The sequence below is a fragment of the Sander lucioperca genome, chromosome 1 (assembly GCF_008315115.2).
Source record: "Sander lucioperca isolate FBNREF2018 chromosome 1, SLUC_FBN_1.2, whole genome shotgun sequence".
NCBI lineage: Eukaryota > Metazoa > Chordata > Actinopteri > Perciformes > Percidae > Sander > Sander lucioperca.
In genome coordinates this window covers 38052768-38072259 of record NC_050173.1, presented here as the reverse complement: position 1 = coordinate 38072259, position 19492 = coordinate 38052768, and the positions used below count along the sequence as shown (strand labels likewise).

The window sequence follows — 19492 nt, the reverse complement described above, 5'->3', positions numbered from 1 at the left end:
GGTCACAGGCAATATGATGGAGGAGGCACAAAATAGAGAAATGAGAAGAGCCCATTGAACTGTTGTGATTTTTTTTTCTTCTTAAATTCATTTTCCACTTTGGCCTTGAGAGTGTCATGCTTCTTCTTCCTTTTTAGATCTGTAGTGTATTTTCTGGCTGCAGCGCTAAATTGCTGTTCTGAGCACATTTATTGATTTTAAAATGTTATTTTGCTACTCATCAGCTCAGTATATAATAAGTAAATAAATATATAACTAAACTGCATTCTATGGACCCTGTTGCAGAAAATGGTTAAAATGCCTTGCGCTACTGGATCTTTTCTATTGTTCCGCTGTGCTGAAGAGTTGAGAGTATGGGTTGCAGTATGTGGGTGGGTAGTGCACTCACTCTGTGGGCACTGCTCGCTGGTACAGTTGAGAGACTGGAGGTCGAGCCCTTGACAGTCTTTGCCCCCGGTGCCAGGTGACGGCTGGGTGCACTCCCTGCTCCTCCACATCGAACAGTCTGCACCACACGCCGACCACTTGCTCCACTCGCTCCAGCCTCCGTCTACTGCAAAGACACATAAAAAAAAACCATGGGTGAGCACAAACGCATAGCAGCAAAAACTCCAACTGACTCACTTCAAACACTTATATCTTAGTTCACAGGAAAAACTATTGATCGGAAAACATGCTGAACAGTTTCAATAAAACAAGTTATAACTCCTCCTTACAAACAGTGTGTGAACTGTTAAAACTCTACACGGTGAAGTTCAGATGCAACAGCGGTGTAAAAAGCAGTGGTGTATTTGCGTGTGAGATGAGAACTGGTAGAATACTCTGTTGCCATCTTTTGCAAATGAACTTGCTCTAAAATAGAAACCTGGTAGGGAAAGTATTATAAATACATGCAAATCCACTTGCACACACTCAAATCCAGCAGATGCACAGGGAAACCAAAGCTTGTAAAACTGATGAGGAGAGCCATATTGTCTCTGTTCTGCTTTGTTTATTTTTAACATGGAAATCAGATGCAACTAAGCTAAACACCAATGGGACGAGGGTGCTGTGGCCTGGTAGACTCAGCTGTCAACAAACTAAATCTGTACAGGGAGAGAAATTTGATCCTTGTGAAATGTATCCTCTAGACTACTGTGAAACATACATAGAAATTAATTTAAGTAACTATGTTTTAAAAATTCTCCTAAATGAACATTTGTGAGTAAACACATCTGCCTTGATTTGATTTCTTTATCAAACAAGCCGTTACTGTAGCAACATGGGCATTACCTGCAGTGCATTTAAATGCAGAGACAATACAGGTGGTATTACATTGAACAGAGATGAACATTACAGCATGTGTATCACACCTGCAGCCTATTTCTGTCTACCACAACTTCAAAAACACACCACCATCAGCACGAGCAAAATGAAACAAATGGAAATGGGCTGGTAATTGCTCCTGCGCGGGCCCGGCTGTAAGAAATATCAACAGCTTTACCACACGCAGAGAGGGAGGCCATTTTGCAAAAGGTGGGGGTAATTTGGCATTGTGGCGGGGCAGTGGGGTGGGCGGCTGGGAGTGATATTGAGAGTGACACAGCGCCAGGCCTGGGGAAGGTTACCATAGGGCTAATGGGAAAAAGAGCAGTAATGAGATCCCATGGGGAAAAAACGCCACTGTCTCGCTCTCTCTCTCCACCAAATGTAAGGGTGAAGGGGACCAGACAAGAATCACCAGAGTTGCGCGCGCGCACACACACACACACACACACACACACACACACACACACACACACACACACACACACACACACACACAGACACACACACACCACCTCTATGACAGCAGTAACCCTCCTCCTAACTGACCTAAGGGCAAGGAAACCTTAGCGCTCATTAATCCAAGTAATAAATAGTGCAAAGGGCATGACCCAAAGAGAGCAGGTCTGACCCGCTGCAGGTCAGAAGGCTTTGGTTAATAAAACATAAGTGTGAAAGTCACTCAGGGTGGGATGCCCATTATTGCATAACTGTGCCAAGTAATGATATTATGTGGTTTTACAGCTAGTTGGAAAACGAGCTAAAAAGGCGCTGCGAGCGTGCCTTGCCAAAGGCACAGGTATGTGAATAAGACCCTGCTCCCACACAAGACTACATGTTTGTGTCCTCAAATGATTGCAATAGAATGTGAGTGTTTTGCATGTATGTATGTATGTATGTATGTATGTATGTATGTGTGTATGTATGTATGTGTGTATGTGTGTGTGTGTGTGTGTGTGTGTGTGTGTGTGTGTGTGTGTGTGTGAGTGAGTGAGTGAGAGAGAGAGAGAGAGATGGGATGCTGACACAGCTCGGGTCTGTTTGCAGTCAGATCCATTTGGCAGAGAGAGTAGAACCAATCAGATAATTGTCCTTGTTTGGCATTGAGTGGACCCATCCGTGGGCCAGTGGGCTGATTATCCAGGCTGGGAACGGGAATGATTGAATAGCGAATTACATCCTAATGAATATATTATGTCGCCCCTCAGTTTATCCACACCACTGTGACATGAAGAGATGAGATCAACATCTGCCCTGATGCAGTGATGAAATTCTACTTTTCTTTTCCACCACAAAGCAAGACTAATGGCCATGCAAATAACATTTTCAAACAAGGAGATTGGAGTGGAAACAGGGTGCTGCTCGTGAGAATGAGGCTGAGGAAAATCAAAGAAAGATGAAGATGCATAAACAGTTCTTGATGGCCTGTCTGACTCTGAACACATGTTATATTCAGAAGAGACTTTCCACTGGAGCAGAGACCAGAGAAATGTATAGCCAGCATAAAAAGGAAGTGGGAAGATACTAATTGTTAACAATAAATGCAGTGAAGCAAGAAAATTGCCACTTTCCTCAATTTTCTTTTTCCAATTTAAGCCTTAAATCAGAACCAAACCATTTACATTTTCAGAATACACATAAGAAAATTGTTATCCACAGCCACACTTTTCCTTATCTAATCCCCAGAAAGAGATTGTTAGCGCTACTGCAAAAGGCACCACATCTGATTTTCAATCATGCAGCACCACAGGTTTTAGGTCAGGCAGGTCTCTGAGAAGGGACAGTAATACAATAGACCAGTGGCAAGCTCCCATTTGGATGTGTTGTAGGGGGGAGAAGCAAAAGGAACCTGACCATTCTTTACACGTCGGCAGGAGGGCCTGTTTGAAGCTCTGCTGTTCAAAATGACAACGGCTGCTGACAGACAGTCCAAGATCATCAGACACCTATGGTTTCTGTGTCCTTGAGAGGAACAGGAGGAGGCAGACAAGTACCACTGAGACCAGCAGGCCCCCTCTCTGCTCCTAATGTCCTGTCAACACACGTGTGTGCACAGTAACCACCCCTAATCTCAGACTGTGTTCAAAGGCTGATGAAAGAAAGACACAGAAAACCACCGAAGTCATGGAGGGGGTTGATAGCTTAGCCACAGAAATGGGTGATGCAACAGAGATTAAAAACTGAACCTTATTCTGTATTTCTGACACATTTTATATCTTTAAAAGTCAGTTTTTGTGATGTAGTATTTGATCGATAAGCCTGAGGAGTCTACTCCCTTATGTTAACTAAACCAAAATGAGACAGAATGAGACATGAGAAGGGTGAGCCAAAACAAACGGCACAGAATAATTAAAAACAGCGCTGATGCGAGGCTGTCACCAGATGGCCACCGTCTTTTCGCAGTGAACTAAAGTGTTTTTCTCTCACATGTATTAGCCATTGCCTTTATTTATTCCTTCGATAAAATATGAAGTCTCCAGAAAAATATCGGATAATATCCAGAGACACACATGGATGCTTACTTCCAAAGTAGAATTAGACATTTGCCTGCAGTGCAGACAGTAGACATATGGGTGCTAACTTGCATGTGTACAACACAAACATGCACAAAAACACACTTACAAGTATGCATGCACAAATACACCAGCCCCGAGTCTGTTTATTTTCCATCGAAATCTCACAGCTCCTCTGGCAAGCCTGAGGGATCAGTACAATATTTAAATAATTCACACGAGTTAGAAATCTCTTCAGGTTATTTGCTGTTCTCTAACACATCAGCAACAGCTCCTTTCATTTGTGTTGGGGCAGGTGTCACTGTGTCACTTCCTAAACTGGGGACGGATTTGCGGTTGGCTCAGGTAGGGTGTCTTTGTCGAAAATGTTGCCATCATCTGACATTCTGCCATGACTGTTGGCTCTGACCACAAGTCTGCACAGAGGCAGACTCAATGAAAGGGTGATGGATGAACTGCAGATTGGGATACTTCAGTGGGATAAGAGATGGAGACAAAGGAAAAGGAGAAGGCAGAGAAAGGAGAGAGAAAATGGAGATAAGCTCTTGCATAGTTTGGCTACTCGCTGTCTCAAGTGTTGTTCTGCTTTGCACTGAGCCTCAGGCTTTAGCTTCGGCCTCCTCCTCCTCCACAGCTCCCTGTGTCTCTCCCAGCATGGAGCCCATCTGATCTGCCATAGAGGCCTCCGCCAACTCTCATTAAACACTTTGGAGACTTCGACAAAAATACAGATGAGCCTCTATAGCTTCACACTTTCCAGATAAGAAATGGGAGCTCACATTTAGAGAAAAGAGTCATTGTGATTAGACATGTGGAGAGTTCTGCTACTGAACAGGCCGTTGTAGATGGTGTCGGTCTGTGGACGCTCGTATGAAGTACAGTATGTGTGTGGAAATGTGCCTCTGTGGCTGTAGCTAAGTACTGCTCTGAAGGAATCATGCTACTTTTTTAAAATGTGGAGCAACACATGGCCATCGGCATTTCAACAACAAATATATATATAGATTTGGCCGGGCGACACAGAGACAAATTATAGCCTTTGCATGTTGTTAGTTCCAAATTTAAATGGATTTGTTTCCAGCGGATATTCATTCAGTTGACAGAATCTCTTTATCCCCAGAGGAGGAATACAGCAAATCTGTGAGGCCATCAATGTGTTTTAGACTAAACAGAAACAGACTACAACTGCAATTTACAAAGAATAAGCAGCTAAAAAAAACTAAGTAATTTCAAAGATATAATGCTGTAAGTCAAATGCACTAGAGAGCTTATAATCAACAAAGAATCTTGGTCTAGATAATTAATGAACTCTTGGAACAAGACCAGAATTTAAATAATGTAATTTTTAAAATGCAACTCAAAAACAAAGTCACTGGGGAAAAAATGCCTCTCTAAAGCTGACCATATAATAACATGATGTCGATATGCAGGAGTACAGCTCCCCATGTAATTCATTCTTCTCAAATCTCTTTCTTCTGAAATGGGCTCAAATCACCATCTACTGTGAGTGTAGTTGATTAGACCTGCGAAGGCTATAGGCAAAGTGATAATTAAAGTTGTTATCCAGTAGGCTGATCTCATCTGTTGCCCCTCACTGAACATGACTCTATCAGAACATCTATTCATGTATTCAGACTGATGATTCATACATGTGTTAATCATGTATGTCGATGAATCAAAGTGAGGATTCAGATGTATTTGGGGGTTGTCATTGCTTGGCTGTGTGTGCTGGGTGACAAATGATGGGAGCGTCCAGTTTATCTTTGGGGACTTCAAAGCCATGTCTGAGAGTACACAACAGAGCCGCTGTGCCACTTGTGGATGGAAACAGCAGCCCATCATCCCCAGGCTCTGGCGTGGTGGACTTCGGCCTTGAGGGCACCCTTCTCCGGGGTCTGACAGCTGGGGCTGTCTGTGCCACGGATAGTCTGTCTGAGGCAGGTAACGAGTGAGAAAAGAAGGCAGAGACTACTCTGTTGCCAAACAACAGGACTGATAAAGGTGTGAGCAGGGTCGTGTCGCTGTAGCGTGTCTCATCAAGAGAAAAAAGAAGTTCTTTCTTTCCCGAAGTCTCTACAAACTGTGTTCACAAGGCACACAATTTCCCTAAGGGTTGAAATTACACACTTTCTCCTTGTGGGGCAAGAGAAAGATAGAGGGGGGGGTCTAACAATAGCCGCTTGGACTGACATTAATCTCTTTAAGCTCATGGAGGTCAGTATCCTGCTTTGCTGTGGGGGAATGTCAAGCATCCCTGGACACCCCTCTAATTCCATTACTCGTTGCTCCAGCGCTAATAATTCCAAATCCATCCAGATAGCGCCCTGATGGAGCGTCATGCATTGCTGTGTTTCCTTTGTCTTCCTCCGCCTACTGTATTCCAGCGGGCCATGTTACTTACACTCACGCTTGACATCTAGTGATGTCTTTACATGGGAGATGTGTAACACAACGCCCTGATTCACTGAGAGAGATAACCTCTGTTTTAGGCAGGGAGATGCTGCCACTGCCAGAGGTGTTGGATTTCCCTCTCTGCTATTTACCGAGCGTGGGAGATTTCTCCTGCGGTCAGCATGGCTGCAGAGCCCCAGCTATACATCCACAGACTGATCTGCTGGCAGCTAACAGCGAGTTCTTGTACAGTACACACTCAGGCTTTTTCTACTTCTTTCTCATTTTTCCTCTCCTCTCTCTCTTACTCCGGGCTTTGTTCTTGCCTTCCTTACACTGTATCTGATTCCATCTGTCTCTATCCCTGCTTTCACCTTACACCTCCTTTTCCCTCTCCCTCGCTATCTCTTCCTCTGTCAAGGGGCTAATGGGGAACTGCAAATGAAGCAGCTTGACTACCATCTCAGGCTACCAGAGATCAATATGTGTTGCTCAGTATCAGGCAGGACACTCTCTGCCTCTCCGACGCGCTCACAAGGGAGAACAGGCAGGCAAACGAAACGCCCTCAACTCCTCACACATAACCATGGCACACAGGCCGCCATGATTCAGCTTTTTATCTCCCATATTTACTACACAGCTTGAGCAGCAAACAATAACAAATGTACTAGCTGGTCGGACACAATGCCATGGCTGGGACCATGTCTCTTAAAGCTGACAGGTCTCTGAAATAAAAGCAGGGTCTGCCTACAGCGCGGCAGATAAAGAGATACGTGAATAAAGAGTGATAACAATAAATCACTTTCAGGATGAGGCCTTACAGTGAAGACTATTAGACTCTGACATTGCTGTGTAAGCGGTCTAATTGCAGGAAACAACAGAAGCAGTGACATCGAAGGAAAGACTTGTGTGCTGGTAGAAAAGGCAGCCAAAATAAAGATGAATTGATGACTTCTAGATGCAAAAAAATGCAAAAAGGAAGCCACAGGAAGCCAAGCGCCACAGGACAAACAGGGTTGCCTGGGAGTTACCTGGACAGGTGGCCACACAGGCACTTTTCTGGACGTTCTGCCCCTCACAGGATGTGCCTCCATTCAGTGGCGTGGGGTTGGTGCAGCTCCGACTCCTCTTCTGCCAGCCACGCCCACACACAGCACTGCAGGACGACCAGGTGGTCCATGTGGACCAGCCGCCGTTGACTGTCAGACCAGCACCGGGGGGGATGGAGCAGGGGAGGGAAGGGTAGGTTGGGAGGGAGGGAGGGATGGATGAAGGGACAGAGCAGCCAGGATTACCCGACATGCACCAAGGAAAAGAAGTGTGTTGCGCTAGAATAATCGTGACTGCTGTTACACTCTTTGGCTCAGCACTGCAAGGTGAACTAATGGGAGAGCAAGAGCAAAGGGGGCTGCGTCCTGTGTCCGAGTTGGAATTACAGCCAACTGCGGTGAAAACAAAATGGCTTCAACAGGGAGCAGAAAATAAGATGACAGCTTGCCTTCTTTGACCTTATCTCCGAGGAAGATACAGTTTCAGTAACTGGTCGACATTCGAAATAAATATACCTCCAAACTTAAAAGATTTCATAATATAGTTGCATAAATGCATAAAAAACAACACCTACTCCCTGGAAATGCCAACACACAACTGAAAAAATAAATATGTTGTGGCTGTTGTGTGTCCCTCACACATCCAGCTTGTTTCACACGTCTTTCTTCAACTCAAGTATTTTTTGAATTGTAGAGAACATTGAATCATTTATTACTCTTTTATATTTGAAACTGAAAGTTTATGCACTTTAACAACCAGTGCCGGTGTACCAAACCCTTAACCGTCTACTGGCTCATAATTGTTGCTATATCGCTCGATCACAGCAGGTGATTACATCAAATCACGCTGGTTTAATTCTAATCAGCTCCTTCCTGTACATCCTGTGTTTGCCCCAGCTTACAAGATACCGACATTCCTGATTTATTGACTTGAACAGCACTGTCGTTGCTTCTCTGTATATACTCCCCTCCTAATTTCCACCCTCTCTCCCCTGTGCTTGTCGTGGCTGAATCACTTCCTTGCCCTCGCTATGCGATTGATTGCCCGCCATGGCGAGGTAAATTGCCAGGCAACTCGGCCCCTGATTACCTCTTAGCACAGAGCGCAGTCACAGCAGCCAGGCCTTGTTAAAATGCATCTCTGGCCCCCTGTTGAACCCCCTTTGAAAAGTAGCAGTTATTATGACTTTCTACAGCTAGCTCGATCAGCTAGCATGGTCTCAGGTAACTGGATTTTTCTTTACTTTCTTTACGTTTTTTGAACAAGACAACTTCTATTGTGATTTAACGTCAAATATTACTACAATGGTAGCACATTTGTCATCTTGTCAAGCACATAGAGTGATGTGAAGAAATAGAATTGCACATGCAAGCACCCTAGCAATTTGTTCACAATTTATCGGGTCTAAGAGCGATACTATTGTTTGACGATACAAGAAAGACAAACAATAAGAATATGAATGCTTTTGCCTCCACAGTCATTTCGACTCTAGATTTCTTCATTTGCAGAGCAACAAGCTAATCCATTATAATCAACAGTAGGAATAATTGGGCTTTTTTTATTTTTACGCTGGAGGCTTGGATAAATCTATTATAATGTGTGTTTTTTTTACTGCATGCTCCAAATGAACACATTTCACATGAAACTGTTCACCGGGACAAGCCTCGATTTTCAACTATATTAACATAGTCATACAGCGCTACCTAAACGTTTGTTGAATTACAAAATCAGCCTTAAAGGAAATTTCTTGCAGTGTATTGCCAAATATCTCAAATACAGTGATCTCTCTTACTGTCCGTTTCATCTTTATTGTTAAATATTGATTTAATAGTTACATTTCTAAACTCAATAAAGTGAAAAAGACTGTACAAGTCAAATCAAAAGTAATACATGCAGGTGTTTTCTCACTCTAGTTCATCTCTTAATCTATAGACATGCATATTTTTGGATATGGTGCAGGGAATATTACTTGATACATAAAGTCATCCATAGGTGACCCTCACGTTCCACACTATGCTCATGTTTTCTGAATTTGAATTCATCTTACACCCTAAAATCCTTTAAGATTCCATTGGGAACTTTAGCTAGGCTGCAATTTCAAATGGAAGTTAATTCAATTACAATTCAAGTAGCCATAACCTGAATTTGAGAACTGCAAGATATTAAGTTTTGATGAAATGATTCCTACGGATTTCAAGGATGTGCATACTTATAGTGTGATTTCAAATGTATGAACTTCACAAAAAACTGACCAGATTTTCTTAAAAATTGAGTAAAAGGAAAATATTGTATAAATCTCACACAGAAACCTTGAAACATGTTATTTTTAAATCATTTTATAGCAGAAGGAATGATGCAAAAACTGAAGAGGTGTGCAGACTCCTACATAGTGCTGTATATTTGTGGCATATGGTGCGTTTTCTCTATTCATGTTAGATAATATACAAGGACTCTGACTAGCATACTATCTCCTTCTTCTGGCAGCCTCAAAAAAAAAAAAAAAAAAAAAGGACGTGTCAGTTTTATATGCGCCAAAGTTGCTTTCAAGATGGAGTCTCATTGATTTCCATCTCCTGTTTGCATGTAGCTGAGAATTAAGTCTGGCTGTAACCTATGCAAAACTTTAGTGCCAGTACCCAAGGAACCCTGTGTGATAGAAAATATGCTGTTCCTCTAATTTTTTAATAAAGATCAGTCTGCTTATCAAGCCAAGTCATTATTTACAGTTTGCTGTTAATTCAATTTTTCGTCTCGTATTGGATCCACTACAGAGGAGGAGGAAGATGGCAGCTCCAAGATTGGAGACTGCCAGCTTTGGAATAATAGCTGCCAGGAGCATTTTAAGTTGTGCTATTTAATGAGCAGATACAGTACACTACTATGTCTTTTTGTAATTATTTATCATAGTGTAATTCATTGCAAGTTGTCCACATCTGTCACGTATGTGTAACACTGCATATTGTTATTAAAACTACACTCTAGAATCTGAGTGGAATATTACAACTGATAGAAGAAGTGCACCGAGGGATCTTCCATGCAAGAGAACATGCTGAACTGAATGTGGAAATGTGGGATAACGGAAGCAACATGCAAGCAATACATGATTCATTTGAACTGTTTTCATGTTTGTATGTTTCGAGGCAGGGGAAAATCATTCGATCCCAGACCTCGCATTATCCTCCGTGTAATGACATCTTTGGCAAAAAAAAAAAAGTTATCACCTACCATAAACTAGGACCGTGGCAGAGGTGCTTTTGCGGCGAGCAACGATGTTTTTGGCCACACACGTGTAGTTGCCCGTGTCCGCCAGCCGGGCTTTTTTGATGACAAGATTATGGTCAGTTGTGATGAAAAAATTGGGGTCGCTCGCTGGGTTGATCACATCCTCGTTTCTCTGCCACTCCACCTGAAAATATGTTTCAGTGGTCAAAACTCATGCTGTGGATCAGAGATCTTTTTTTTTTTTTAAAGCAGTGAAGTACTTTAGTTGTGGATACAATCAAACAGATAAAAAGAAGAACAAATGCAGCTTGGTATGATACTGATACTGAGATGGAATTAATTTAACAATGCACCCTACTGATTTTAATATTTATTCTCTTTTTGTGTGGGAAAAGTAGCTTTTATTTTGTAGCTGCTGGAGATCTCTGCAGCTGTTGGTGGCTGGAGAGTGAAACTGATCATGCTTTGTGTAGTTTCTGTGCCCTTTTACAGAAGCCAAAAACTGATGGTATTCCTTTTTTGGTGTACTCTCAGATTGGTTTGCTTGTTTTCTTGCTCTCACTTGACCTTGTGCCGTCTCGAGAGTAGCTACGGTACGGCAGCGTTGTTGTCAGTATTACTGCCAGTTGCGATGCCGCATATAATTGGGCTTTCTTCCTCTTGTGCCCTATCCCTGTTTTCTCCCGTGGTGACTTCTGCTCTGATGTTAGTTTCTGTTGAACTGCAGTTGGCACCTTACTTCCCATTTCTCTGCAAACTGTCCCGACACTGTCGCTCTGTGATTGGCTAGTCTGCTGCTCTTGGTCTCTGGGCTGTCTGAGTTGCTGGCCTAACCTCCTCTTGTGTTGTTATTAGAGTGGTTAGTGCCTATCTGGGACTGGGAGGATGCAGCAGACGAGGTGAAACAGCTGGCCTCAGTCTGGTCCTCTAATCACAGACACACACCACCGAGAGCAAGAAGAGAGAGATAGAGAGTTGAGCAGAGAACAAGAGTGTATGAGGGACATTGAGAGATGGCAGAAAGATAGAGAATGAGATAGGGAGGGAGGGAGGGAGGGAGGGAGGGAGAGGGAGAGGGAGAGAGAGAGAGAGAGAGAGAGAGAGAGAGAGAGGCAAATAGACCCATTAATTATGAATAGGCCTTTAGAGATGCCAAACGGGGAGTGAAGCCTCCAAGCCTATCCTGAGTGATGTGACGAGACACTGTGATATACGGCTTCTCAGAGATGTAAGAGAGATAATAAATCAATAATGGGGAATAATTAGAGGCATAATTTATCCGTTCAGGGTTGTCTGTTCGCTGGTGGAGCAGGAAAAGATGCTGGGGAGTTGATCCTGAGCTACTTTCTGCTCTTTGTCCTCCTGGTGAGGAAAGGGTAAATGGATGCTAGATGTGGGCCTATAATTATCTTCTGTATCTGTGTCTCACCTCGGCTTGTGGCACTCCCTCGGGAGGATGGCAGCGCAGTAACACCTCCTGGTCCAATGCCACCTCTTTACCCTGCGGCTCCTCCTCAAAGTTCTTTCTCAGGTCTGAGGGGAGAAAAAGACGGGGAGAAACGCAACCAATTAGGACGTCTGTATGAGCTTGTGAGGTTTAAATGAAATGCTTCCATCCACAGAACTTGGCTTGGTGACGTTTCTAAATTTTCACTCTTAAAATGTCCACCTACAGTATGGCTTCGCTGAGCATGTTGCACTCCAGTTGGCCCCTAAGCCACAAAGGGATTGGTGGCAACAACCATGTTGCTTATTACAGGCTGCCTGGCTGGTTCAGAGATGCTTGTCTGCTGCCAGAGGGGCCCAGCATCAAGCAAAAGCAATTGCATTACCCCTCACTCCTCCCCTACCACCCACTCTCCTCTCTCCAGCCTCCGCCAGCCTCCAGCTTCCATCTGTATGAGGGCTTGGAGCAGCCACACGAAAACACAGCCCTGAGGCGCCTGGACAAGAGCTCCTGCAAGCCTGGCTGACTGCATGGGCTTACCATTACATCTCATTGGATACTTGCACCAAGTCCTGCTATATACATTTGTCTGTAAGACCAGGCTGTAAATTACACAGGTAAAACTGGCAATGCTTATTGCTTACAAGTGGATAAAAATGCAAGGCCATTTGTATTTGATGAGCTAGACAGAGCACTGATAGCTAGCAGGGTGGCACAAATTTGTTCACCCCGGGTTTTGAGTCGGAGCGATTATTACTGTGTTGTGAAGGGCTGAGGGTGCGTCTGTGAGCTGCCGGTGAATTCCTTTAAAAAGATGTTGAGCCTGTCCTGACCAATCACACTGAGATAAACGTTAAGACAAGCAGAGAGTTTTACGACATTCAATTTAATTAAAGCCGATACAATGGGACTGGGGGAGACTGAAGACATAACAGCCCTGGAAGGCTCAAATGTATGCGAGTGTGTATGTCTGCGCACGTGAATGTGAACCGGTGCGTGCACATAGATTCATTGTCATTAACGTGTCCTTATCTTACATCTGTCTTTGTTGAGCTATCAAACAAGGTTGGGGTAATGAATGTGTGTTTTCAAAACGTCTGGCGGTTTGGAGACAGCGCTGCGTTCGGCTCTGTCTGGAGTCATGCAAATTTATGTGGGAATTAATAGGCAGAATGCTTTAAAATACTCAAACGTAAAATGGCTTCTTCTAATAAAGCTTTTGAGGCTGCAGCAAAGGGATGACTCTGTGTTCCCCAGACAGATTTATGATTGCTGCACAGCAATAACTTTCAAATCAGTTTTTATTCCAGTTACTTTCAGAGGGATCATCGCTGATATACTGTATCCAGTGAAAAATATGCTCATGAATACTCAATTTTAGTGTTACATTTTTTTTTTTAAGACTGCCTTCAAGCAGATGCATTACTCTGTTTCTCCCTGACAGGGTCGAATATTTACTTCTTAAGTAGAATTCGCAGGAAGATGATTTAACTAAATTGTAATCACAGTAATGCACAGTGGTGCACAGATCATAATGGCCTCTGAGCTTATTGTTAAATGAAAGTAAGTCCCTCCCCAACCAAGTGAAAAAAAATCATTGTGCTAATCTAATCTTATTACAAACTAGCATGCAATATAAAAGCACCTTGTTAGGCAGCGTTTGTATTTGTGATGACAGTGATTGTTTTAAAATGCACTCACAAGCAATCCTGATGTACGCCTTTTGGCTCTTCTGGGTTCCAGTGGTGCTCCAGGCGACACACTGACACCAGTACTCATCGAGCCCGAAGATCTTCTCCACCTGCTGTCTGGTGATGTCAATTTTCACCTGCATGATTGGCAGTGCTGCAAAGTAAACACAGGAATAACAGTCATTACATTACATTACATGTCATTTAGCTGACGCTTTTATCCAAAGCGACTTACAATTGCTATATATGTCAGAGGTCGCACGCCTCTGGAGCAACTAGGGGTTAAATGTCTTGTTCAGGGACACATTGATTGATGTATCGCAGTGGGAATTGAACCCAGATCTCCCACACCAAAGGCATGTGTCATATCCACTGCGCCATCACCACCAGAACCCAGTCAGAACTGGGGGGAGCTGAATGAGCGCAGGGTTTTTGATATTCGAGGGGGCGAAGAATGAAATGACCATAAATATTTCTCCACAGAAAGAAACAAATAAGTACAACTGAATCCTTTAGTGCATTTTGTACCTTGAACTAAACTGGCAAAGTAATTAAAAAAAAAGCGAGCAGAATAAACAAACAGAGAGCCATAATCATATATAAACAGAGTGCTTGTTAACTGAGGAAAATGAGAAGAGAGCCTCACAGCTATCCTTGGTGTAATTTGGAAGGCGTTAAAACACCAACAGTTGGGAAGGAAGGAAGCGCTAAACAAACACTCTACAAACAAAAATACTCAGCACGACCTGCTCCTCTATTATTAAATCTAGGAAGGGCGAAGAGTTCACAATCTATAGAGCATTTCCAAAACTGTGTTGATAAAAGTGATGGTGCTGTAACACAGGGCAAAAATAGCATTATTGCTTTTCAAGAAGAAAGTAAAAACACTTTTCTAAACAAAGGGAAAAACTGGGACAAAATCCATTCTCCTTAACCGTCCAAACAATATAGTGTTGTCAGAGCCCTGTCTTTTTTTTTTGATATTTGAGAAGCAATCCTTCATTTCATTTTCCTTTGACCTTTTATTTGGGACCTGTAATCCAGAGGGTTTTTTTTTTTTTTTATATTGAGCTACGACCTTGATCCCTACCATGTGTCCTACTTTCTCTTAACTCTGATAAAGAGATATTCGTGCTTTCCCTCAACTTCCAGCTCTCTGTCTGTCTCATCTTCTCTCTCTGGGGTCTTCTGGAGAGAGAGAGAGAGAGAGAGGTGGTGAACCTTTTATGAGCACAGAACATGTTACAGTCACGGAGGACACATCCCCAAGACCGAGAGTAGCATATACCATGCTGTATATTTAAGCTTCAATGGGAGGGCTGCTCTTCAACTGCCATTTACATAAAGGCACTTTGTGACACTCATACACTCCCCTCACACACTTGATCTGTCTGCAGTGATCGTTCCCAGCTCCAGACTGAAGCCGATTGAAGCTTGGCTAAGTGGCCCCTATCAGGCCATCAAACCTTTATAGCAATTACAAAAAGCACTTGCGCTGATTCAGAGTGTTAATCAAACCAAAAATGGGAAATTTTTCGTAAACAATTTGAGGAAAACGGTGCATGAATCTATAGAGGCCTGTGTGTGTGTGTGTGTGTGTGTGTGTGTGTGTGTGAAGGCTGGCACAGCGGTGACATATGCTGTCGGGGAAGAAAGTGGAGTGGCTCCATCGCTGGCAGCCACACGGTGATAAGTAGCTGTGAGGGGTCACTGGCGGACGCCCCATGTATTTGCGTCTCAATGCGGTACATTTCGCTATATGCGATCACAGTAAATGTGAGTACATGTGCAGTGAATCCAGGCCTGAAGCACCACTCTGAGCATCAACAACACCCTGTGCTGTTTGCAAGATTTCCCCAACAATCTCTTCTCTGCAAAAAGGAGGAAAAGTGATATTTGTATGTTCAGCAAAAAACAGTCAAAGTTTGAAATGAAAGGCTGGATTGAGGAGTTCACTCTCATTTATTCACTTTCTTTCTCTCAATTCCAGCTCTTCTGTCAGATATTTGTGCGTGTGTGTCTGCAGTAAGAGTGTGTGGCACAGGCCGAGAGAGCACATGAATGCTAAAACAAATGGCTAAAGTAACAAAATGGGCACTACAGAGAATGAACAAATAGAGCAGAAGAAACCCTCCTCCTCCCTTCGAATGAGCAGCATGGCAGCATTTGGCTTTCCAAATATAAGCTCTATTAAAAAAAAAACAAAAAAACATTTACCGTATACAACAAGACCCTCTCCATATGCAAAAAGAACAATGGTTATTCTTGCAGTTGCAGTTTGTGTATTCAAAACAAAACGTCAGCTACGGCATCGACAGAAAAAATGAAATAATTTAATGCAGCAGGAGCAGCAGTTTTTTCTTGGTTACACACACTTTTATTTACAGTACATGCAGCAATGTGCAATTTACATCTTCTACACTAGGGAGGGAATTGTTTTATATGCGTGTGCTTGCTATTATGCATTAGTCATTAATAAAATCCTTAAAAAAAGGCAATGCATGCGATATATGGACACGGGACTGCAGCAATAGTGTGGACGACAGAGATGTGGAGATCAATCTGAAGCGCTCCCTCAAACCTGAAAGTTAAATGAAACTAAATTCTGAGAAACTGTTACAGCCTTGGATAGGAAGAACAAAGGGAACATCTGATGGCCCTGATTTAAACTGAAATCAGCAGTTTACGTTTGCAAAATGATTTGGGAAATATATGTTGGAATACATACATTTGGAATTCGTCAATAAGCCCTGTTCTGTGCTTTGTATGGCTCTACTTACAGTAGAAATTCATTTGATTAATGCAAACAATCCTCCTTCTTTGAGCTTGTGGGTGAAAGGAATAGATCAATATGGAGATGCAAAGAATGAACAAAAGCAACCTGAAGTGAGAAATCCTAAGAGGAGCAATTTGAAGCTATGCTTGCCGGGGTAATTGCATTCCGTTTCCTTATCTCTTCCTGTCTCTATAATTACCTGCTTTCTGCGTCTGACACCTTCCAGTAACACTGCTGTCCAATTTCACTCCAATTAATAAGTAGGACAAAATAATAATCACTTTGTGAACAAAATAAGACTGTAATTTTAGCAGTTATCAATGATTGGACAGGCTGCTATTTACTTTTGTTTTCCAAAGTCGATTCCACTGGGAGGGCTGTATGCATAACAACACTATGAACATCACTTATAGATGACTGATAACGAAACTACACCACAGAGTCATAGAAAGCTGTGTCTTTATGGAAACTGACACTTATGACTCAATTCTATCAATATCGATATACTGTATAATAGTATGCTCAGCTGCCTCCAAGGTGTTAGGAACTAAAAAGAGTAAGAAGAAATTTACACTTCCTTTCTTGCAAGATACTGAGCGTGCACTTAACATTCCTGTTAAACGATAATTAAAACATGACACCATTCCCCCAGCCTTCGGTTTGATCTGCGGCCCATTTATAAATGAGCTCATATCCCAAACCTCAGTGAAATTACAATTTTAAAGGGTGATTATGTGATTGACACTGTGTGAATTCTGGGCGTACAGCTGGAACCCTGGTGAGTTTATTTTTATTGGAGTGCAATGGGACAACTTACTTGGCTGTACTTACCCATAATATTTGGGAAATACACATCTCCGAGCTTTGTAATATTGCCCTGAAATGAAGAGGTAATGCATGCTTGCACACAGACACACACAGTGCCAATACCAATAAAATCAGCTCCTGCTTTTTGGTAGTAAATACCACTTCACACTCAAACTCTCTGTTTGACACAGATTGATGAATATGCATAACATGTTCTTTGACACACTGATACCAGATGGCAGTTACAAGGTAATGCCTGGTTAATGCTGTATACAGAAGACCTGGCTTTGCAGATGCAGTTCCACATAATGTACACACACACACACATTAGCCCAAAATTTGTCCGTTAAATGTATGAATGCAGTCCAAAGTGGTCAGTGCAGTGTTCGTACTGGACAGACAAAATGTGTGGAAAAGTTATTAAACAACTCAAGTTTAACCTTGATGTTCAAGTATCTCTGAGACTATAACCAGCAGAATTGATGGTTTATTATCTCTGCCGATATCAGCTATAAGGTTGTAGTTATCCTGTACTGTAATAAATCTATAGTAACAACAGAGTTATCCTACACTCAGTATACAGAAACTAGAACAATCTGTGTTCACTCATAACAAAGTGAAGTGGTGCTAAAAAGGTCCCATGGCATGACATTTTCACTTTATGAGGTTTTTTAACATTAATATGCGTTCCCCCAGCCTGCCTATGGTCCCCCAGTGGCTAGAAATGGTGATAGGTGTAAACCAAGCCTTGGGTATCCTGCTCTGCCTTTGAGGTCATAAGGAGCAAGGTTTCCTCCCCTTTCTCTGCTTTGCCAGCCCAGAGAATTTGGCCCACCCATGAGAGAGAGGCATCGTGGCTTTCAAACGAGCAAAGTGGCAGTTGGTCAAGGCCACACCCCCACTCTCCACCTTGCCCCCCCTCTCTCCTCCTTAATAGCTACATACACAGAAATGGCACATCCTAAGTAAAGCTCATTGTGGGACTGGCTCTAGTGGCTGTAATTCTGCACCAAGGCTGAATTTCGGGAAAGAGACTTCAGATACAGTATTAGGTGACCACTGAGGCCTATATAAAAGCATCCAAAGAGCACCATGTCATGGGACCTTTAAACTTACATCAGAGGTGGGGTGGACAATAAAGTCCTGCAAAAAAAATTAAACATATTGTAAAGTCTTACAAAAGTAAGACTTTACAATATGTTTAATTTTTTTTGCAAATGTAAACAAATGCAATGTAAACAGTTATGCTATCTAACCTGCTGCATTATTAATGCACTTACTTGATCCTCTTTGTCCCCTGTGGAACAAGGCCACAAACAGCTCCCTGTATTGTTCCCCATGGCAACATGTTGCCCAAGATAAGTTTCCTCCTGGCCAGCTCGCCAGGTCATTTTTGGTCCTCTCCAGGTTTTGATTAATGCAGTATTCTTTTCCTTGACAGAGCTGATACGTTTAAATAAATAATGTAGTATTTCCAGGGACGGCGGATAATGTAGGCTTAAGCCTACCCAAATGTTCCTTCCTAAAAGATGCAGACAGACTGTTATCTTTCGTAAAGTCTTGAGACAATTTGCGTGGAAATTCCCACATTACTTTATAGACATTGAATACATCCTCATTGCCCAGAAGCAATCAATCCCCACCTGGGTATTGGTCGCGGTTACACCATTACATGTAGATAAATATGAACACTAAATCAACCACACAACACTAAAACCCAGGTAACATAAATGCAGCCCAAAAACATGTATTTACATCTTAAATCAAAAATGAAGAACATTGTCCTCTGTCCTTTGATTGATGGGCAATTCTAGCGTCTTTTTTGGAGAATATTAACCGTAAATAAAAACAGATTAACTCACTTTTTTTTTACCTGAAGAACATGCATAGAAGCTTCAGTCTTTTTGGGAGTGCCTGGCATACAGTCCCAACAACCTCCAGCAATTAGATAACCGCTGTGTTGCCTGAGAGGCAAAACCCAGTGCAAAAAAAGCCTACAAATCACTCAATGCTCCTTGTAAAGCTTAACTGTTGTACGTGCATAGTAAAAATTAAAGACTAGACAATCAATAGACAACTTTTAAAAAGGGATTGCAGTGAGTAAATCAAACTGATTGACTGACTGACACACACAAGTGTGGGGGAACAATGTACCCCCCCATTCCCAATTTGAAAATGACTCCCTTGATGTCCTGTGATTCAGGTCACCTGAACATACACAGTTCTGTTACTCAACAATCTGTGTGCAAAGCAGACAGGGAGCATACAGAGCTTTATCTAAAAGAAGCAT

The 19492-nt window shown here is 42.6% G+C and overlaps 1 protein-coding gene across 4 annotated transcripts in view; it reads right to left on the bottom strand.

Annotated features, from left to right (window-relative positions):
- The window catches only part of unc5a (unc-5 netrin receptor A), a 132581-nt gene that overhangs the window by 30629 nt on the left and 82460 nt on the right, over nt 1–19492 (bottom strand). For 2 of the 4 annotated variants that reach the window (XM_031319568.2, XM_036003799.1), the window contains exons 3-7: nt 13630–13773; nt 11911–12014; nt 10485–10665; nt 7241–7408; nt 389–553 (exon numbers count right to left, since the gene is read on the bottom strand). In XM_031319568.2, coding sequence (XP_031175428.1) covers nt 389–553; nt 7241–7408; nt 10485–10665; nt 11911–12014; nt 13630–13773 — 762 coding nt within the window. The remainder of the gene's footprint in view (nt 1–388; nt 554–7240; nt 7409–10484; nt 10666–11910; nt 12015–13629; nt 13774–19492) is intronic. The other 2 variants (XM_031319571.2, XM_031319572.2) reach the window with 1 other exon arrangement.